The sequence below is a fragment of the Aythya ferina genome, assembly GCF_964211825.1.
Source record: "Aythya ferina genome assembly, chromosome: 3".
In the NCBI taxonomy this organism is placed as follows: domain Eukaryota; kingdom Metazoa; phylum Chordata; class Aves; order Anseriformes; family Anatidae; genus Aythya; species Aythya ferina.
Window position 1 is genome coordinate 27793884 of NC_140298.1, and position 23793 is coordinate 27817676.

General features: G+C 37.2%; 1 protein-coding gene across 1 annotated transcript in view; it reads left to right on the forward strand.

Annotated features, from left to right (window-relative positions):
• Positions 1-23793, forward strand: part of WDR64 (WD repeat domain 64) — a gene marked incomplete at both ends in the record, with an annotated part of 63223 nt that overhangs the window by 15118 nt on the left and 24312 nt on the right. Inside the window, 9 exon segments of the mRNA XM_084514997.1 lie at positions 504-618; positions 1173-1276; positions 4835-4868; positions 12708-12808; positions 14151-14312; positions 14316-14371; positions 14878-15012; positions 17707-17786; positions 18384-18509. Of these exon segments, the coding sequence (XP_084371123.1) occupies positions 504-618; positions 1173-1276; positions 4835-4868; positions 12708-12808; positions 14151-14312; positions 14316-14371; positions 14878-15012; positions 17707-17786; positions 18384-18509 (913 nt within the window).

The window sequence follows — 23793 nt, forward strand, 5'->3', positions numbered from 1 at the left end:
ACATTGTCTTCTATAACATATTCTTAGACATGCTGGCAAAGTGTGGGTTAGTTCAGTGGGTAGTGAGGCAGAAAGAATACTGGATGAACCCCTCAGCTGCAGAAAAAACAGCTGAAGGCAAGTCAGTAGCGGTGTATGCCAGGGGTCAATACTGGGGCCAATACTATTTAATATCTTAAGATATGACATGGATGATGGGAGTTCCAGTTGTGTGCCTGTTGCAGAGTTGCATTCAGACATGAATCTAAAATTCAGATTTATATTTGGGTACAAGATGGAAAAATAAGGTGATGTCACAAGAAACTAAAAGGAGAAATTTTAGAGGCATAATAGACAGTGATTTGTGATGGATAATTGTGTACATGGTAAGGAGGAAGCTACGAATTGAAACATGAAGACTAACATTGTATAAGAATATGCACAATATTTTTGTTGAAAGTTTTGAATTGCTCACAGAAGAAAAAAGGGATCTCTGTTGTATAATATGAAAAATGTTGAACCAGAAAAGAGTGCAAAATTTTGTCTATTTCATAGGAGAAAGTGGTGCCGTGTCTTCCCAGGTTCAAGAAGAAAACATGGTTTTCCTTGTATCTGAAAAACAGCAGATTACTCATCCAGGTGACCTATTTCATCTTGAGTTCAAAACAACAACAACAAAATCATTGTTCAGTGCTCTGTGTTGCACATTATTGAAATTACTGTTGTAAGATCTCATGGCTGCCTTTGTTTACTATTCATGCTTCTTGTGTGTTCCAGAATTTATGTTTCTTAGTAAACTGCCTCAATATACTGCTGCTGCCCTGCCCAGTTCTCTCACCATTTTCCTCAATTATTTTTGAATTACAACATTGTCTAAGTCAGACTATTTATTTATGCAGTTATTCTTTGCCTTTCCGTAGCTTTCAAAAAAAAAAAAAAAAAAAAAAAAAAGAATAGGACTAGCATATCCATAATTCATTAATAATATTTTAAAATGTAACATGATTATTTAAATAAGGTATAGGATAATCTATGACATGATGTACTACTGTCTTTGAGTTGGTGCCAATATGTATTTCAGGAAGAGAGAATGTTCCTGGTTTTATGGTTTTATTTGTTTAGTATTATGTTTTCAAATGTATGTAGACTTTTCTGTGCCCGTGAGGTGAAGAGTGATATTATGTCATTAACAGTTGTCAAGAGACAAGATGTGATTAAAAGCATAGTGAAGGTGCTCCATTTGGATTTCACAGTAACACCCTCTCAGAAAGGAGTGATAACTATTTTTAACAACCAGGTAATTCTGACTCAAACTTTTCACTTTTCTACTAGACACTGTATGCGTGAACTGAGTGAGCTGTGATCTGAAGTGCAAAATTACCCATAAAAAAAGATAGATATCTTTTTTTTTTTTTTTTTTTTAAATAAAGTTAACAATTTGCTATACTTTTAAGTACAGTGGGAAATATACATTGCTATTTTGAATTATAAACCTACACAAGAGTCCATGAAAGTTGATAGGAAGTAGAGATGGTTGTAAAACAAAATCCTAATAGAAGTCATTTTAATATAAAATAACCTGCTTTCCTTTTTCTAAAAAGTTTTATTTAATACAAAATATCCTATTGGAATTAACTTTTGCATATACAGTGGAAACCAGAGTATTAACAATTTGCTACAGCTACTGGGAATATTCAGAACAGAAAAACATTTTTCAGTCTGCAAAGAACAGTTACTCAATACAGCAAGGTCTTGAAGCTCGAAAGTCTTGAATTTTCTGGCAGTCTGCATGACACTGCTTCTCTCCCCTTGTCAGCAAGCCATAAGGAGATCTGTATCGTTTTAAGTAGAAGTTCAGGCTCAAGATATTGTTAAAATATATTTAGTAAGTGAGTCTCCCAGATAATACTACTATTTAAACATATATAATTCTAAATGTTGTGAGGTACATCACACATCTATGCTCATTGACACTTTACATTTGTACAACCTTAATACAACCAATTTATTAAAAGCTGTTTAAAACAATGCAGTAAATTTTTAAAGCATCAATAAGATTTTCTAGAGGTTTCAGCTAGTTTCAGTTTATGACAGAAGTGTGTAAAGCAAGAACATACTCCTGTGGATGATTAAACAACAAAGCAATACTGCAGTTTTGGTAAATTCTAAACTAATTTATTTGAAAGCCTAATTATTTGACCTCCAGAGCATTATCCCTCTTACATACCTAGGAGAAATAATTTCACAAAGTATAATGTTAAAAATAGATCTCTTCCCTACCCCCTACATCCCCATGCAGTTTTGAAGTTAAGAATTGCTGCTTCCTCATAGTCTGGACTGATGTCACTGACATCAGTGACTGCCATGTAAATAGTTTTCCATACAGCTGCTTAATGCAGTGAATTGGGGACCTCAAATTCCATTTACAAGACTGTACATTCTGAAAATGACTAAGGCATTACGATAGCAGTCAGTTACTCATGATATGATCTCTGATCTCAGTTGATATGAGCAAATGACCTTTGACTTCATTAAAATTGCTCTGATACATCTTGATACAAGCAAGAATAAAATCTTGCTCTTTAGCAATGCAGTCACTTGAATCCTGTTATTAGAATATGACTTCATATCACAAAGCCAAATATAAAGTTAACAACTTTTACATCATTTTTCTTCACCCAAAGGCCAAAAATTTAAAGAGAACTGGCATTAAAGTCTCAGCTAGTGACTTGTTTTGGCTAGTCTAGTTTTGTAGCCTATCGGTAAGGAACTACAAAGATTCTTGCCCTGAAGTTGCTGCTTGGTGGGACTTGTGCTCTGGCTAGAGGGGCAAAAATACGAGTTCATGAGCAGTTCATTGACAAACGTGGAGGCTTATTTTGGGTATATTTGTTGCATTTTTAAAGTAGAGGTGATTACATGTGGTCTTCTTGGATACACATATATCCCACACAAGTCCGTGTGTTCCATGTACATGAATGAGTAATATTTGGTCTGATATAACCAGTGAATCTAAATAATATATATTTCAACTGTGCCACTTCTGAGATATTTGACTGCTAAGAAACATATATATGCAGGAAGAGACAGGGCCATATTCTATTCATTCACACTGACGGAAATTGATGTGCAAACAAGCTTTCCACAAGATCAATTTAGTGTTATTCTCTCTGCTCTTTGGAAAGCAAATACAACTTAACAATTTCCTTAATGATTGCTTTAAATCATTGGAATCATGTCAGGTGACAATCTAGATTTTTTATTTGATACTGGCTAGAAACTGAGAATAGTTTAAAACTGCCAAAAAAAAAAAAAATCAACAAATAGGAACAGGAACAATAAAGAGGTAGCAAACCATCACGCAGCTTGTGACTGTGTTAAGCTTCAGTTAAATAAGAATTGATTAGATTTTTTACCAGAAAATAATTAGTATCAGTCATGTTAGATGACCGATACTAAATTATTACATTAAGAGTGCTAAATTTAGACAGTATACATCAAGATAGTTTTCAAGATCGTCTCCTGTTTCACCGGTAACATTCTTCCATCATTCACCACATCAATTCCCAGTTAATCTAATTCTCTAAATGAGGGCTTGGAGGCTTTTCTAAACCCTGATTGCTGTGATAAGAAATCCTATGTTCTCTCACATATCTGCAGCTACTAGAAATTGAAGGGAAGTCAAAGAAATAATTACTTATTTGTAGGATAGAGTGTTCTTTATCTGAGGGCTAAGCATTGCTGTCTGCGACAGATATGGACCTAATACACTACAAAACCTGTATGCAGCACTGCATTATCAGCCATCTCCTGCTTCTTCTAGAACATAAACCAGATAGGTACCCTCCTCAGGATCTCAAGCCTGGACACTGCCTCAGGCAGCACAGAAGAGTTGTATAGGTAGGCAGCTGGAAAAGTCTCTGTGTAGGCTCTAGTTTATGTTATTGTACATAAAGTCAAATCTGATACAGAGAGTGGATATGAAACAGTTGTTTAACCGTTCTGTTAAATTCTGCTCAAAGACTGTCCATGATGACTCTGGGCACCATGCCTTTATGGGAAGAAAGAGTTTGATCTCAGCTTCTCTATTTCCAAACAGAGGAATTGCTGGGATGGGAATGAGGCACTACTGATTTATTACTGATAATGGACACGGGCAACAGGAGGTAAAAAAGCAGCTATGGATGTTTCAGGAAGGAATGATTAAAACTGATTTTGAAAACTGAGTGTTAGTTTGGTTAGAGGACAAAGAAGGTGGCCCTGTCTTTGCTGTATGGTTGTGTGGGATATGCCTACCTCCATGTGACTTCAGTTTTCAAGGCACATGTTATGCTGTCTGCTAATAGTTAATTTTGTTGAAAGATGCTGTACCAATATGCATATTCCTATTTGCAATGTAAGGTTATATCTCTACCTGGTATTTTGCTGGCACTAGTTAACGTCATCTGGGACAGCATTAACTTGTGTTTTCATATCCCACATTCTACCTCTCATAGGATCCAAAACTGTTCTATTAGAAGCACAATTTCATCAGATGAAAAGCTGATCTGTACTCGGTTGTAAATTTATTTATTTTTACTAATTTTGCTCAATCAAACATCTCAATTTAAAAAAAGGAAATTAAAAAGTTAAGAAAAAAAAAGTGAACCAGTGAGACAAAAAGAGGGTTTAACTTCCTCGCTTTACATGTAGAACAACAGACAGACAATCTAGAGATGTTTCTCGGAAAGACCTTAACAGCAGTCTTTCTGTTGGCTATTATTTTTCTGTTTTGCCTGTGATACAGCAGGGCTGTTTTCAGAGTTTTAATTTAATTGCTATCTAGTTATTATGACAGCATATTTTTGTTTTTCAGATGAAAGTTCTGGCAACCACCAATGTTGAAGTAAGTTCATTTTTCTCTTTCTTTTTAAATCATTTGAATTAAAAATCAATAGATAATAAAGTGAAATAAATAGAAACTGAATATTTTTCTGATGCAACTTCTGACCTCAAGACTTCTGCATAATCTGGCATAGTGTACCACAGGTCAAATGTTCAATTTGTTCTTTTCAATTACACAAACATTTAGGTGATCTGATTTCTTTCCTCTGATAAAAAGAAACCTGAGGAAAATGCTGCATTTTCTACCAAATTGTCTATCAGTAGAATTTCTAGTAGAATTTTCCAGGAATTTTTCTTCTAATTTCCAATACTTCATTTTTCAGTGTAAAATTTAAATGAGAAAAAGTATACATTCATTAGTGGAAAACAGTTCTACATCTTACTAATTAGATTGGTTGGCTACATGGTATATATTTTAAAAGATTGTTTTACCCTGGGAGTGTCACTTCAGATTTTAGATAATGAGTTTCCTTCAGTTAAGATGAGATGCAGATGAGAGCTGCAATTGGTCTGCAACAAAATGGCATGATCCCTTGCCCTAAAAGTTTCTGTAAGTATTTTGTGCTATTGGTCAGTGCTTTTTTTGTTGATTCTGTCACATATTGTGAATGCTGCAAAAAGGAAAAATAAATAAACAATACCAAAAAAAAACCTCCAGACCACAGGTACAGCTACTCCAACTTCAAAAAGCAAACAAACAAACAAACAAAACCTCAGTGCTGGGATTGCATTTAATTTTTTTGCAAGGCTAATCTGACCTGTGTAATTAACATGGAGAGTTAAACCATAAGAAACATTCTGGGGACCTATTGACTTCTGGAAACTTAGACTAGGATCTTAGAGCTTCTTCTACCACTGTGTTACAGGAGTGAATTTTAATAGTGTGCTTCTGATTTGCTTGTAAGAACAATTTCCCCAGTCCAAGTGTATAAATGTAGGATCACATCAGAACAGCGTTTGGTGTTTGGCCCTGGTGAAACCAAGGGGAAGAAGCCAGAACTTCAGCCTGGTGCTACAGTGGGCAGTCTGTGGCTGTATGGTCCTCTTCTTCATCTGGGCACCAAGCACTAATCTTATAATGTATCATCAGGAGAGGTGGATGGCATTTTACTTTGGCAGAAGGAAGATATTGGGAAGACATGGCAGAATTAGGTACTGTTCAAGAACATGTATGCCATAAAAAGTGTGAACGAAGGATGTGTTTAATATAATGGTACCTCTCAGTGTTAGAGTATAACCATAGTTATTAGGACTGTAATTCCAAATGGACACAGTTCCAAAACTGGTACATTTTTTTAGTATCTGTAAGCGCAAAAATCTGTTCAGCTCTGCACCAGATCCATGTGACCTAGCCTAATCTGACGTCTCTTTTGTTATGTGCCATTGTCGTGGTTTAACCCGACTGGCAGCTAAACACCACGCAGCCGTTCGCTCACCCTCCCCCCTCCCTCTCTGGGACGGGGGAGAGAAATGGAAAGTGAAGCCCGTGAGTTGAGATAAAGACAGTTTAATAAGACAGGAAAAAAAATAACAAAATAATAATAACAATAATAATAATGATGATACAATGGTGATAATACGAAAGTAATAATAGTATGTACAAACAAGTGATGCACAATGCAATTGCTCACCACCCGCTGACCGATGCCCAGCCTAACCCCGAGCAGTCCGGCCCCCCCCCCCCGGCTAGCCACCCCTATATATTGTTTAGCATGACGTCAGATGGTATGGAATACCCCTTTGGCTAGTTTGGGTCACCTGTCCTGGGTCTGTCCCCTCCCAGCTCTTACTGCACCCCCCAGCCTGCCCGTTGGCAGGACAGAGCAAAGGCTGAGATGTCCTTGGCTTAGTATAAGCACTGCTCTGCAACAATTAAAGCATCGGGGTGTTATCAGCACTCTTCTCATTCTAAGCCAAAACACAGCATTCCACCAGCTACTAGGAAGAAAATTAATTCTGTGCTAACTGAAACCAGGACAGCCATCCTCTCATGCATTTCCCCCCGAGATGCTTCCACTTCTGCATGCTTCCCTAGGGAAAGAGAAAAGGAGGATAGTAATGGTTTGGACCCCTCCCCCTTGCAATGTAGGATCATTGCTGCTGGTTATCACCGGATCAGTGGGGATCGTTGCTGTACACAACACTATGCAATCCTTCTGGCCCTCTGTTTGAAAGATTAGCTGTTATATTCACTTTTTTGGTATTACAATTGTGAAAATTTCAGGTACTCTACTTAAAAATGCCCCCCTTCTGCATCCTGCTCTGCTTTGTTGAAGGGAAAGGGCAATCTTAATTTAACAATCTTAATTTGAGTGTTTGCACTGAACAGCCATCTCCTTAGTTTATACAGCTTCCTCTCATCCTTCTAACTGCAGCAGTGGAAATAGAATTAAAATGGCTATTACTGACTTTAACTTTTTGTTGGTTGTTAAAAGATTTTGATGTTTACAGAACACAATGTTTTAAGCTATTCTGTTCTTAACTTTGGAATTTTATATCCTTATCCCAAATTGCAGTGAAATAAAATTCTGGATTGATTTGAGAGAATAAATTCCACTTCCAAGGCAGTTGAAATGTATGATGTTATTAAATGTATTAACTTGGGTATTCTTTGAGAGATATATCTCTAGAATTTGGTTACGATTATTTTAATTATTTCAAAATAAGCTTATTAAAATTGAATGTTCTCATTTCAAAAACTTTTATCTAAACTATTATTAAAAATCAAATGCCATTTATCTTATGAGTGTAAGTCATCACCCACAGTGCACTTATTAAAGACACAGTGAACTATACTAGTAGAAGACCTCTAATGGTCTTATAAATGTTATAATATAGAACTATGAGAAAAACCTCGTGATTAATTTCTGAATAGCTAGCAAGAAAGCTGCCTTTGCCTTGCAGGGCTTTTATTTCTCATCTTCAGATCTGCAGAAATAAGTCCTTTCTTTTTTCACTGTAATTGTTGTACCATTTTCATCTGATTTTATTTTTTTTGGTTGGTGGAGTCCCTTGGGAGGCGGTTCTGAAGGGCAGAGGGGTCCAGGAAGGCTGGGCGCTCTTCAAGAGGGAAGTCTTAATGGCGCAGGAACGGTCTGTTCCCACGTGCCCAAAGACGAGCTGGCGGGGAAGAAGACCGGCCTGGCTCAACAGAGAATTGTGGCTTGATCTTAGGAGGAAAAAGAGGGTTTATAAGCTTTGGAAAAGTGGGCAGGCCACTAAGGAGGACTTTAAAGAAGTAGCGAGGCTGTGCAGGGACAAAATTAGGAAGGCCAAAGCTCATCTGGAGCTCAATCTGGCTACTGCCGTTAAAGATAACAAAAAACGTTTCTATAAATACATCAACACAAAAAGGAGGACTAAGGAGAATCTCCATCCTTTACTGGATGCGGGGGGAAACTTAGTTACAAGAGATGAGGAAAAGGCGGAGGTGCGTAATGCCTTCTTTGCCTCAGTCTTTAGCGGCAATACCGGATGTTCTCTGGATACCCAGTACCCTGAGCTGGTGGAAGGGGATGGGGAGCAGGATGTGGCCCTCATTATCCATGAAGAACTGGTTGGTGACCTACTACGGCACTTAGATGTGCACAAGTCGATGGGGCCAGATGGGATCCACCCTAGGGTACTGAGGGAACTGGCAGAGGAGCTGGCCAAGCCGCTGTCCATCATTTATCAACAGTCCTGGCTATCGGGGGAGGTCCCAATCGACTGGCGGCTAGCAAACGTGACGCCCATCTACAAGAAGGGCCGGAGGGCAGACCCAGGAAACTACAGGCCTGTCAGTTTGACCTCAGTGCCAGGAAAGCTCATGGAGCAGATCCTCCTGAGAGTCATCATGCAGCACTTGAAGGGGAAGCAGGCGATCAGGCCCAGTCAGCATGGCTTTATGAAAGGCAGGTCATGCCTGACGAACCTGATCTCCTTCTATGACAGAGTGACGCGCTGGGTGGATGAGGGAAAGGCTGTGGATGTGGTCTACCTTGACTTCAGCAAGGCTTTTGACACCGTCTCCCACAGCATTCTCCTCAAGAAACTGGCTGCTCTTGGCTTGGACTGGCGCACGCTTCGTTGGGTTAGAAACTGGCTGGATAGCCGGGCCCAAAGAGTCGTGGTGAATGGAGCCAAGTCCAGTTGGAGGCCGGTCACTAGTGGCGTCCCCCAGGGCTCGGTGCTGGGGCCGGTCCTCTTTAATATCTTCATCGATGATCTGGACGAGGGCATCGAGTGCACCCTCAGTAAGTTCGCAGATGACACCAAGTTAGGTGCGTGTGTCGATCTGCTTGAGGGTAGGAAAGCTCTGCAGGAGGATCTGGATAGGCTGGACCGATGGGCTGAGGTCAACTGCATGAAGTTTAACAAGGCCAAGTGCCGGGTCCTGCACCTGGGGCGCAATAACCCCAAGCAGAGCTACAGGCTGGGAGAGGAATGGTTGGAGAGCTGCCAGGCAGAGAAGGACCTGGGAGTGATGGTGGACAGTCGGCTGAATATGAGCCAGCAGTGTGCTCAGGTGGCCAAGAAGGCCAACGGCATCCTGGCTTGTATTAGGAACAGCGTGACCAGCAGGGCTAGGGAGGTGATCGTCCCCCTGTACTCAGCTCTGGTGAGGCCGCACCTCGAGTACTGTGTTCAGTTTTGGGCCCCTCGCTACAAGAAGGACATGGAGGTGCTTGAGCGGGTGCAGAGAAGGGCGACGAAGCTGGTGAGGGGCCTGGAGAACAAGTCCTACGAGGAGCGGCTGAGGGAGCTGGGCTTGTTCAGCCTGGAGAAGAGGAGGCTCAGGGGTGACCTTATTGCTCTTTACAGATACCTTAAAGGAGGCTGTAGAGAGGTGGGGGTTGGCCTGTTCTCCCACGTGCCTGGTGACAGGACGAGGGGGAATGGGCTTAAGTTGAGCCAGGGGAGTTTTAGGTTAGATGTTAGGAAGAACTTCTTTACAGAAAGGGTTGTGAGGCATTGGAACAGGCTGCCCAGGGAAGTGGTGGAGTCACCATCCCTGGAAGTCTTCAAAAGACGCTTAGATGTAGAGCTTAGGGATATGGTTTAGTGGAGGGCTGTTAGCGTTAGGTTGGAGGTTGGACTCGATGACCTTGAGGTCTCTTCCAACCTAGAAATTCTGTGATTCTGTGATATGCCATCTTCAGTACCGGCATTAGCTAACTGATCAAGCTGTGTATTTGTATGCATCCTTATGCAAATGAAATAAGGCACTGAATTCAGAGATAAATTACTAGACTCCAAACCTTCCATCTATGGTGGCTAATGATTTGCAGAACAGTCCTTAGGTTCCTCTACCTTCTTCCATTAGTGTTCTCATTCTAAAGGTGTAACAGAACAGAGATTTAATCAGTGACAGAGATCTTGGCCCTGAGGATGTTGAGCTAAAAAGGCTGCAAAACACAGTAGTTCTAGGAATAAAATGCAGGAAATTGCAACCATCAGAACTTTCCCAACATCATGACTGTATATACAGAACATGAGCTATGTGTACAGATCACTTATGATTTTGTTCCAAATATTTTATGGAGCACAGGTCACTTCAATCAAACCTGAGTTCATTCCTTGATGAGGTTATGTAGCTGAGTGAAAAGAGAAGAGGCATAAAGATAACACACTTAGAGCTGTACTGTATTTGACTTAGTACCATATGACTTTCTGTTTTAAAATATGACCACTGCAAACAAAACACTAAAGTGCATGTTAAATCGATTAAGGACTGTCCAAATGACAGATGCCAAAAATATTATTCAGCATGGAAATATCATTAAATGGGAATATTGGTAGGGAACAAGTTGCTTCTCTTGAAGAATAGAAATGAAATGTCCTTTAAATATAACGCAGAAAAGCATACACAGACCCAGTGGATGGAAGCTAGGGCCAGGCAAGCCAAAATCAGAAATTGTATTGGATATGAAAGAATGAAGATAGAGCCCTGAAGTGACAGAACAGAAGAAAGAAATAGCAAAACCTGGTGCAGCCGCTTGTATGTCAAGTTCTGTAGTGCTAAGGAGAAGCACTTAACACCTTAGCTCTAAAGCTGGAATTAGGCAGCACGTTTTGCTGGTAGTCTGTGGCGAACCTTTCTCTTCAATCAGCCACTTCTCAGTGTATCAAGCTGATCTGTTGTTAGTTTGCTCATTGCTCTCCTCAGGATTTCATACTACTAATTTCTGAGCAGTCTCAAGCCCTACTAGGAGTTTGTTTAGATTTCATTGTGGATCTTTAGGACAGAGCACCATGCTCTGCTATTTATTCAGCCTGTTCATTCTGAAGGCTAAGGTCTTAGAACACAGAACTAGCCTGGCAGGCAGTGTTGCCCAACTTGAACAGTCTCTCCATCTCTGTTAGGCTCTAACTTCTCATTTGACATTCTTTGGAGCATGCAATGCAGAAAGCCAGACTCAGTTATTAAGTGGGCTCCCCAGCCCTTTATATCTATGGATCTTTGATGTAATTTAAGTAATTTCACTGAAATTATTAAAGACAAATTTAGTGCAACTTGAGATGTGAATCCTTCATGCATGAAAACATTTCTGTTGCTGCCTGTTCCAGGAAACTTCAATTTAGCTATGCTGGATCTTTTCCTGACTCCCAACTTCTAATAAACTGGTGCAATAAACATCTTTTTTCCTACTTTTGCTACTGTATTATCAGATAAGACTGTGCCTACAAATAATGCAAAAGCAAAGAAGAGAATAAATCCAGAATATATTTTACTAATTCTTGCTTTTTCCTGGGTATAGAAATGGCATGCCATATGTTGCAACCTGATTATTATTTTTTTTCAGATATAATTTTAGGCTGCCAGTCAGTAGTTAGAAATATATATCTTCTGTAGAGGGAAGAATCTAACGAGATTCTTAGATTGACTTTTATCTTTTGTTCTAAGTAGTATACATACCTTTTAAGAATTACAGAAAAAGTTTATTTAGGAATTTCAGCATAGAGTGAGCAGGGACATAGCAAAAATAAATGCACTCATAATGCCATCTTTTTCTGTCATCTTCAGAGAAGGATAAGTAGTACAAATATATCAACTAACAATAGCTATATTTAAGCTTTTACCAGAAAAACTCCTTCATAAATTCTTCTCCTAACTGCAGCTTCCCTGTCATGTATACTTTGTTATTTGCACAAAATCACATATCCGTCTTTGTTAATGATTATTTTTTTCTCATGAAAAGACATGCTTCCATGAATGCTGGAATTGTTGCCTGAAAAGTTGGTGAGAACTTTTCAAGTCATTCCATAAAATCTTTTTTCTTTTTCCTACTGGTTAATGTGTTGGGCTAGAAGGGACTCATATGATGGTTATTCAGAAATGAAAGGAAAACTGTTAAGTCATCAGAGCTGAAATGCTTGAATTCTTTGAGCAGTCATTCATTGGCTTTCAACTCAGTAACCTCATTACGGTATTCTGAACTGTTCTTATGCCAAAACTGAAGCTGAGCAAAGATGTACTTATCCATTCAGGCTTCTGATGGACTCTTTTTTTTTTTTTTTTTCTTTTTTAAGCCTAAGGTGTTGATGAGGCTTAATAAACAAATTGTCAAATCTGTAACTCAGATATACCACCACAGGCATAGCAGAAAGCACCTTATATTTCAGCACATTAAATTAATGCAGAAGTAACATATAAATATAAGTCTCTATAATAAACCATGGAATAAGACTTCTGAAATGCTCCTCTGCATCTGATATGAGTTAGTGATAACAGAGGTTGAACCTGGCAATTTCATTTAAGAGCTGTTCTGGAGAATTCCCAGTCCCATTACCTGGGTTTGAATTTAGTGCTGAGTGTATGGAATTTATGCGGAGATGGCTTAAAATATGTATTTTAACAACAGACGAGATGACTGGATGTGATTTCCTAACTCAGATGGAATGTGTTGTGGCTGTAACTGAAAGGACAATCATTGTCTGGGACTATAAATCAAAAGGAAGTCAGGTAGTATGTTGGATCATGCAAATGTTAAAAAGGAGGTCTGAAAAAGATTACTCTTTGTTTTCAATGTACATTCATGTATCCTTTTGTCCGACCGGATGAAGGCATTAACTTTTGTCTTTGTAGCAACTCAGTTAAACAGTGGAATACTGAAGAAGGAATATCCTTCCACACCAAACAGGCTTTTAGACTCTCTTAAAAACTTGCAATAAAGAGGAAAATATGGTCCTATGTTGCAGACAGACCACCAAAGCAGTTCAGTTTTCTGTGTATATCTGATGTGTATATGTTGACATTTATAACTGATGTATATGCATGTTTATCTTGAACTTTATTTAAAGAACAAAGGGACAAGTCTTCCAAAGGAATTCAGCATAGAGTCCCTTGAGGTAACCTCTTGATTTAAAGAAAACCTTTCTTCAAATACTACATTTTCAGGATTTTTCAAGAGTAAAAGCATCTTGATGTTGACAGCATGTGTTCAAGCAGTTAAAGTCTTCTTGAATGCCTTATTACAAAATATAAGTTTTGCAAGGATTTCTAATCCATTTCTTAGTTTTTTTCTTTAGTTCCAGGGTCTTTTCACAGCAGTTCTGAGTTAGCTGAGATGAGATGAAGTAAAGTAAATATTTTTAGAATAAGATCGAGCCTTGGGATTTTTCATTTCTTCTCTTAATATTAAAAGGTCTGTTCCCAAGCTCAGCTAAGTCAATCTAAGTCATTCTGCCAATTCAATTGGACTCCTGGGAAGGAAGGCTCAAACACATATTCTCATAGAGCTTTCCTCCAGTCATTACATGAGTGAGATTTTAAACTGTCTTGGATGAATAGGAACAGTTCTCTTATGAGATCCCAGGAATAATATCCAGACAGTCTGTATCTGTGTTATGTCTCTTCAGTGTTTCTGTGCTACACAGAGAACCACAAAGTGGTTAATTCCTATGGCGTATGAACCATTGCCAGTTTATGTTGGCAAGGATGCTTTAATCAAATAACAGATGGAGTCAGACAGTAGAACCAATAAACAGTGTAACGTAGATGACCCAAAATCTCATTCCCGGGTCTTCTCAGTATAGCAAAATACCACAATGGCTTGCCACTGTATTCATTGCCACTGTCTCAATTCCTAAAAATTCAAAAGCCTGCCCATGTAAGTACACTTGATACTCTTAGGCTGTAGTAATAACTCCTAGGCTGTGTGTGCTATTGCTGCATTTTATGGTTTGAATAATTCTGTAAGTCAACCATTTCACATTTTCTTTTAGATGGCACCTTCTTTTCTGACAGGGAAGCCATTTAGGATTGTAGCAAATACATCATTCCAATTAACTACTGAATTTCACAGAATAATTGCTTTATCATCAAACCAATGGAAAATGGTTTGCTCTGTGTTTGCATGGTGACTATGTCAGATCACCTGGCTGATGATAATATCATAATGGGAGATGAAAAGGGAGATGATAAGGTTCACCTGCTTAAAGTGACCGGTGATCACTTCGGATTGAAGTAATGTAAAGGTGAAAAGGAATCACAGATTCAGATTTTGGATTCCAAAAATTTTAACATGTAAGTTACTTATGATAAAATATTATCAGTCTGGCAATATTTGTTGAATTTGGGTGTTCTCTGGTCTGGGTGGAGGATTAGTTTCTATGCGTAAATTAACCCCACCTGAAATGAAAAAAAGAAAAAAAATGCAGGAAGTGTAATTTGCTTTTCATTGTGTGAAGAAAATACTGTAATTTTCAGGAGGAGATCTTACAGCAGCAAGGCAACAGAGCAAATGTCCAGGGAAGAATTCACAATTGCTTTTATCCAGACATAGGGACAGCCTTATTGTCCCTGATTAGATAGAAGCATAATTGCTGCTAGAGAAGTGCATGATTCAACTCTAACCTTAGTTCTGCTCTAAGATCTGCTTGCTTTTCAGCTGGAAGAGCGGTTCTGGATCTGGCCTGGATATTAAACACTAGCATTTATTGCACATAATCGCATTCACAAAACTATTCAGCCATGGGCATATTACAGTAGATGCTATTATATCCTAATAACATCTCAATTTATATCCCTAATGTTAAACGCAAACTACATGATGACTGGGTTGTGAAAGTTAAGTACATTTCTGACCTAAATTGTTTCGGATCCTGCTCCTCAGACAGTATTCATTCATTTGTTTTGGATGACATAAAGAGACTAGAGGATAGCTTGTATGTATATGACATCTTCCAAAAAAAATATACTTCTTGCCTTAGAAGTTTGCATGAGATCTGTGCTATGCAAGATGCTGTCCTGTTGTATTGAAAATATCTTTATCCAAAGCATTGGTAATACAAATGAAAATACAACTATTAAAGTACTTGAATGTTTTTGTTTTCTAGCTTTTAATGTAGGACTGTCCTTATATGTTTATTATTTACCACCCCTAAAAATAAGTTACACTTGCAATATTATCTGCTTTAACTTCTCAGTAGGCAAATTTTAGTTATAAAATAGATTACTTTGTTACTTGTATATCATGTATCTATTCATTTGAACTTTATATCCAATATATATATATAATATATAGATATATATATTCATGTGTTTCGTTTACAGTTTCGGTTTCACAAGTTCTGTTAAACCAACTAGCTTAAACCAAGAGAACAATGTATTCTGAGGGCTTCAAAGTGGATTTTGTTTGCAGCAGGAAAACAGCTGTGTCTCCCTTATTTGTGCCATATCATTCATATGATCCACCAGTCTTATTGCTGATTCCAAGCTGTCCCAGTTCATGATTGTAGAAGAGTTTATAGTCCAGTTAGAAATAAATAATATAGGTAAACATAATTTGATGCAAAAAGGAACCATAAATTACATCTATATAGATTTTTTATTCAAATATCTCAAAGCATTGTAAACTTTAGATAAGGTTCACAATTACTGTGAGGTATATCCAGAGATTAATAGATTTTTAAGGCTAGTGGCAACAACTATGATAATCTTCTATAGCACAAGCCATATTTTTTAATGTTGTGTTCTTGCATCAATCCAATAACTTTAGGTTTTATGAATATTGTATATTTGTTGTGTTTGAGGAATGTGAAATATAAATTAATCATAGCTTGTTTAAGGTCATATACTATGTCAGAAAAGCTGATTTTGCTAGAGTTTTGGAAAAACAGTTAATTTGAGGAGAAAGAAAACAGAGACTGGAGAATCAGAAGTATAGTCAAAAGAGTAAATGCTACAGCTATGCACTCCTTTTTATACAGAATGTTAACTGCAAATGTGTTGGTAGGTCTTTTTCAGTTAACACTGACTATAATTGTGCTTGCAATCACAATAATTATCTTTCTTTAAGCAGTTTCATTCAGCAGCTAAATGAAATTATATTTAGTCAACTGAATAATTACATTGTTGAAATAGCCCATGCATCAAATCACATTGAAATGCCCTTTCCATAAGTAATTGTGGTTCAATTATATGATTTACTGGTGCTAACAAAATAAATTTCTGTAATTAAGTTTCCAGCAAGCAAATGTTATTGTTCTTGAAAAGGGATGCAATCTTGTCTCCTACATGTCTGTTAAGTTTTTTGGTGTCTGATGAATGGTTATAACCTTTTATTGTAAAGCATCTAAAAAGGGAGGTGTGGCTGGGATCACAGAGTGCTTCTGTTACAAGGCCGTGACTTGGACAGGACCTCAAACTGCTAGAACCCCTTATTCACTCTATTATTGGAAGAGAATCAAAACTGTTCATTGAGGAACCAGTAGAGAGTTATACAGAAGTATTAAATTTAAGAATTAAAGGAGAAAAATGAGAAATTGTGAAGTCATCTGCCAGTCACAATTTTAAATCAAATACTTGCTGTTTTAAACTATTAAGAGAATACAGACTCCTCTGATAGGATTCTGAAAAGAAAGCTTTTCTTCCATTAGGTAATGGGGAGTGAACAACCTTTTACTTAGACCTGCCAAGAACAGGTTCCTTCACTAATCCCAAAAGTTTCCAGAGTCTTTTGGCAAATTTACCACCATCCACAGTTATGGTTTGCAAGAGCCGTGGTTACTCTCTAGCTCAGAATAAATCCAGACCTACCTGTCTGGATTTCAAAGAAAAAAATGTATCTTTGAATGAGTACTCATTTCAGTCTGTATAGCCCAACTACACTGACAGTCATCATTTCCTGGCATAAATGGGTGTTAAACATGTTGTTGCTGAATCCAAAATTCTAGAAAATACTTGCTCATTGGTAGTAAAGTATGAAACATGGAGAGAGAAGCAGAGGTTGTTCAAAGGATAGGCTAAGCTTTTGATGTAGGAAAAGGGTCACAAAATCAATCTCAGTCTGTGTTGGCTGTTTGAATGCCTGTGTTTCTTTTAGTAAACACAACAGAATAAATCTGTAAAAATGAGTTTTAGAAACTTGCAGTCTCTTCATGTTTTTACACAAAGTAGGTAAAATAGTGACTATGTATTACACAATACTATTATACAGAAGCAGCACAAAACTAATTACAGTTGGTTTATGCAAAATAGTAGCCACAATAGACCTCTATTGCTGAAACAGGCAAAGGCAGATGGTTTGATGCCTTTGTTCAGTGAAGAACTTTAAGCATGCAGATGTATAACGGCTTTCTTTAGCAACAGTTAACATTTTAGGATTCTGTTTGGAGTATGACTGGTAAAGAATTCAGCTGTTCAAATCAGAGATCTATTATTTTACTGGAAAGTGCACCTTGTCCCAGTTTTATTGATGTTACTATCTAAGTCAGTTACAAATCAATTTGCTTTTAACAAGATATTGTATACATTACGCAAACATCTATTCTATATATTACAGAAGAGTAAAGTGGAATGACTGTAGACTGCATTTTCCTATACTCTTACCTGATTAACTGTTTTATTGATGATTACAGACCTGTAAAGGAATTTGCTGTCCCTAAAGGGGTGAATGCCTTCACATATTGTGGAAAAGCAAAAGTCATTGTCACTGGAGGTTAGTATTGGGCTTACGTTATGTATGAAGAGAGTAGGTTATCCAAGAGATCATTTTGTTGTGATTCTTTTCCCAATTCAATAAGATGAAATAAAAGCTGTATTAGTATCTTATGCATTTAAATAGAGGCTTCTGTCTTAAATGGCAGGAAACAAATTCTCTTGCTTGTAATTGCTGGGATCAATGCTCTGAAGAGATAGATATTCCAATAGAAATCTAACAAGGGCTCAGTCTGTTTTTGATTCAAGAGTCTTGTCATTTATTTAATAGAATAGGAGAAAGAGTAGGATGAACTACTCTAACTCACCTTTCCAACCCACAGTGGTAACTGTCTTGGTGAGGTTTTAGAGATTACTCCATCAGCATGGGCCCCATCCCTTCCTATTATTCTTTGGCCTTCTTTCTTGTCATAAACAGTCACACTGGCTCACCTTAATAATTTTTGTTGCTCTTCTCTCTGATCATGTTTCTAAAAAGCTTTACTGTTCTTTCTTTCTCCAAGTGCAGACTGCAGAAATAGCACTCTCACATCCATTTCTTCCTGTTATCTAATAAGTTTATGAGCTTCTATTGAAATGGTCATATTTCATGCTGCAGAAATATGGCTGGAGCATGGCAGCAGTCTTGTTTGTGTATTCTGTCCGATGTGGTGGTGCCTTGAAGTGACTACATTGATGCTTCTGATCTCAAAGTCTTCAGTACCACAGTCCTGCTTAAAACTTAGTTAAAAATTGTTCTGAATACACGTATCACATAACAATTCTTGGGTTTACATTTAATAATAAGGAAACAAACAAACAAAAAAAAATGGCCAAGATCACAGAATCATCAAGTTTGGAAAAGACCTTGAAGATCATCTGGTCCAATCATCACCCTACTACCAATGTCACCCACTACACAATGTCCCTAAGCACCATGTCCAACATTTACTTGAACTCCTACAGGGACAGTGACTCCACCACTTCCCTGGGCAACCCTTTCCAATGCCTGACAACTCATGCAAGACAGTAAAATAAATCTGGGGGGAAAAAAAAAAAAAAAAAAAAAAAAACATGGGAAATAATACAACTCAAGTTGAAGTGTTCAAGTTTACCAAAGGGAAAACTGAGACAGATATCACAAACAATATCAGATGAGATGTGTATTTCAGAAGTTCTACTGATTTTCTAGACACAAATTTTAAAGGGAAAGCAATAGTGCTATAGGAAAGTTGTTACTGAAAAAAATGACATTCAGCCTTCGGAGAGGTCTTATTTACATTGATTACTTTGACACAGACACAAAAAAGTAGTCTGCAGAAATTTCCTGATGCCATAAAGTAGGGAGGCACTATAAAGTGGCATATGATTAGTATTACCCGCAGGTAAGAACTGGAGGATTTTACTGTAGTAATAAAAACAGGGTGAAGACCAGGACAGAAGATCACGTACACAGGAACTAATAATACTTTCTGTTACAGACTGAAAATTCTTCATATAGAATTAGCAAGGGAGGAGAAAAATCTGGATAAAATTCCTAAGAAAATTCCAGACCAAAAGTCAGCCCAGCCCACTCTACCCCCACTGACAATAACCAGCAATAGGCACCTCAGGCAGAGTAGAGGAATGGAGCAATCCTGTAGCTATACTTGCCTAGGTACTTGGGTACCACAGTATAGTGGCAGTAGAAGAAAGAAATATCCTTAATCTAAAATGGAGCTTGAAATTTTTGAAAAGGATAGATAACATACATGACTGTGAGAGTTAGAGACTAGTCTTGGATTGTAGGACTTCTAAACTGCTCTCTAAACAGCTACCTAATGAGAAAATATAATAAGGAGATGAGCTTTCTCACCAATACATTTTAATTTGTCTTGAGGTTCACTGCACAAAAGTACAGAGTATGGACTACATGACAAAAGTTTAATAATACTGTGTTCAAGAATGATTCTGCAGTGATGACTTTGAAAAACTGTAAGAATTGTGCTTGCCAGTAACAATCTTCAAGCTTTTTCCTGGTTTATAACATTTACATATCCTTGATTTGGAAAGAATTCCAAATCTAGCTTGTTCACCCATTGACCTTCATCTTGATGTTGGAAGGCTTTCTTCTGCCTCACCCTCATTCCCAGTGCTTAGTCTTGCTGCTTTCCTTAAACTGCTGCTTTTCCTTGAAAGGAAATTATTCCTGATCTGGATTACTAATAGTCACAGGAGAGAGTGGGAATATATGGCCAAATCCATGACAGGATGGGATCGTACCTTTCAAATTTACAGTAAATTTTAGATCATATGGGGCTACTGTGAAGCTGGACCCAAAATTAAGAATCCAGTCCTTCAGCCTTTGAGAGATCCATCTACTGAGCTCTTTGGAAGCTAGCTTTATAATTCAGTTCTCAATTAATAAAATATACTATTCCAATGGCTCAGCAGTCAGCTGGACTAGGGCACACTAATTTTGTCTCTATATATTAAAAAACATTACTCTTTCTTATCTGGCTGAGAAACACGTGAGACTCAGTTAATTAAATGAACAGATTCAAATGAACATACACACCTGATGTAGTAAAATCTTTTTGACTAGAAAGCCTATAATTTTACCTGTAATTTACCCTAACAATCAATGGCCAGGGAAGGTAAATAATTCAATAATCATCATGTGTAGATTTATTCATGATGTGTAAACATTTGTGAAAAATCATATCAGCATGTCATATCGTATCATATTCAGCAATAAAAAGACAAAAAATGTGAGAGAAAAAAAAAAAAGCAGCCTTTGATTGTAAGATAGCTTTTTAAGTAATTAGTGAGGATAATTTGTTAATGAGCTTCAACTGAGCTTCAATCTACTGTTATTTCGCACAAATGGTTTGCAAAATACTAGATCCTACAATGTATTTTTACACTGGGAAGTGGCTATTTAAAGACATATGTTTTAACACCCCTACTCTTCTATTATATATTTAGTTACATTTGAATACTCTCATGAGTTTCTGTTAGCACAGTGATGCAACCTAGTTTTATCTTCCAGGCATTTGACATTTATAAGAAGAAAGATACAAGCAAACCTGGTACATAGTTCACTTTTCATGCTAAAAGCTAGACTTCTTTAACCATTAAATGATACAAGCCCATTAGTGGCCCGAAAGATGGATCCCACAGTAGCTCAGAGTAACTTTTCTGTGTAACATTTTGCATTATTATGCTCAATGTTAAAGTGATATGGTTTTCCTCTTACTCAGGATCTATTTCAATTCTAACTATGTCTTAGTCATAACCTCAGGGAATAGCTACACTTAAAAGCAAATCATATATGCATATAAAAGCTGAAGAAGATCAGTTTTAAATTATATGATACATCAACTTCTAACCTTACTAGTTTTTCAAATCTAGCTACTCTTCTCTTGTGAACAATAAAGTAGAATCAAAACTATTGGTTATTTCTAAATCTAACAGTAGCAGCTTAAGACTGATTAAAAGGAAGTCTCCCATCCTTGTTCAATAGTCTTTTTGCATTCCTGGCAGAAGTGAAGTAACTGGTAACATCTTGTATCTTGATTTTTTTTTTTTTTTTTTTCTAAAGGGACTATGCATTGGTATTGACATTTTCAGGAATTCTTGGGATCATAGTTATAGAAATGATATCCCAGAACTCCCAAAATACTGGCCCTTACAAGTATAGGAGAGTATTTTCTGTGATGCAGTCTAATTCTAAGAACATATGAAGATGGACAAGGCAGCACAAAGGGAAAAGAGAGAGACGTTGGTTAATATGATCAACATATAAACTTGTCTTAATTTACTTGTTGTCTAAGTGTTGTAAGGAGATTTTTCAGACATCATAGCTTAGGATTGTAGGCTTTTAAAAGGCTGGCTTGAGAAAATGACAATGAAGTTGCTTTAAAAAATAGGAGGCCTTTGTGTGGGACAGGAGCAATATGGAAAGAAACCAGAAATTATATTTTATGTTTCTAGTTTTTTAGTGGAGAACAAGCTAAGCCTAGTGTTTGTTCAAAAATGCTATTGTTCTCTGTAGAGTTTCAACACCACTGAAATGCAGACAACTCATTGGAATACCAATGACATCTTATACCAAAGACATCTTGGAATACCACATAAACTGCAAACCTGTATAAGCAAGGGAGACAGTTTGATAAAGGATAACACTTGATAAGGTCTTGGAATCCATAACATCTAGCTAGAGTAGAAATGTGGTCACAGAATCTGAAATAAAAATATAAAAATAAAAATAATAATAAAAAAAAAAACATAAACACATTTTCATATTTATTTGTCTTGGAAGAGAAAACACTGAAGTGATCCCATTATGATTCAAATATTTGATTTCAAAGAATCTTAACTTCTTTTTTCTGATATTTAGAGAGATTCAAGCTTTTCTTGAATGTGTTTTGTACCCATGCCTTCTGTGTCCAGATTCTGAATCCCGGAGGCATATTTGGATCACAGAAGAGAATAGATGTTCCAGCAAATGTTCCAGTGAAGCAGTGAATGTCTGCCCTAACTGTCGTTAGGGCAGAATGAGCACATAGCTTTGCAGTAACAGGGCCAGTCTGGCATTAGTCCAGAAAAAGGAGAGAGAATGTATCTACTGCAACTACTTCTACCATTATCTCAACATCAGTAAAATGAACTAAAACTAATCCACTATTTCACATAGGAAGAAAACTGTATTGTTAATGTAGGGAAAGGTTTTCTTTCTGAATGAGACTTTTTTTCCTGTTAATATCTTGAATAAATAACAAGTGTTAGTGATTCTATTGTTAAAAGAAACTCTCTGTACCATAATTAAGGGTCACTTAATTGAGTGCCTGCTCTCTGTTCATATGCCATCACCTCAGGAACATAGAGAACAGAGCACAGCTCCGCTATCTTACGCAGAAGTTACACCCTCATTGCACCGCTGCAGCTGTTTGCATGGTCTCTTTCTCAGGCATACCTTTGAAATGATCTGGCATAAAACAAAATTATTTTTTGTTGTAGCTATTCTAAGAGTAGATCATTTTTCCAATGTCATTCAGAGAGAGGCTACCTAAACTGTGGAATCAATTTAACCAAGAGGGCCATAAAGCTTAATGCAAGAAAAGGGAGATGGGGCGCTCCTAAAAGAATCACATATTGCTGTAATAAGAAGGAATAGATCTCTGTGGAGAGAGGTTGAGGGACTGACCAATGACAAGAGGCTGAAAGAGCTTCAGGAAGATACTTGGAAAGCATACTGAAAGAGATGACCTTTAACTTTCCTCTTCGTAAACAGAACTAAGCCAAGTGTCACAGTCTGGAGGTTGGGTTAATCTTTCAGGCCATGTACTTGCTCCTGTATACTTTTTTTGGCTTTCTGCATGTCACTTTAAGATGAGAGAAAATTAAAACTGAAATTGTAATCTAGATAAAATGTGATTGGTTCATTTATTGTATATTAAAATAGGCTGTTCAGCTAATTTCATACAGTGCATACAATTGCAATATTTGCCAGGAACCGAAAGTAAAAATATAAACAAATTAGCATCAAATTTAAACTGGAATCATGTCCTCTTCAAACTCCTGAAAAAAAAAATATGATTTTTTTTCAATGTCTACAATTGAGTTTGCATTAGTATGTAAACCCAGGAGCTTGCTAATATGTTTTTAACAACTTCCTTGTGTTTTGAAATGTTTATGGAAACTATTATGAAAACAGTACCAAAAGATTTATCTATAATGCAATCAGGGATGATACCCTAATTGCAGGTAATTTTAATGTATGAACGTACAAATAAAATGAAAAAAAAAAAAAAAAAAACAAACTTAATTCTCATTTACAGTAAGAAAAAAAAATCACTTAGCTGTTTTTATTTCCCATTTGCCCTCAACTTTCACGTCTGCTCCTCTTCCCATTATGCAGGATCATCCCTTTCCATAGAGGTAGTCATCCCTTCACTACTGGGTTAAATGGACATAATTATTGTTTTGTTCTTTTTCTCAATCAGATCTTTGAAAGAAAAAAAAATCAATTCAAATTCCAATTCCAT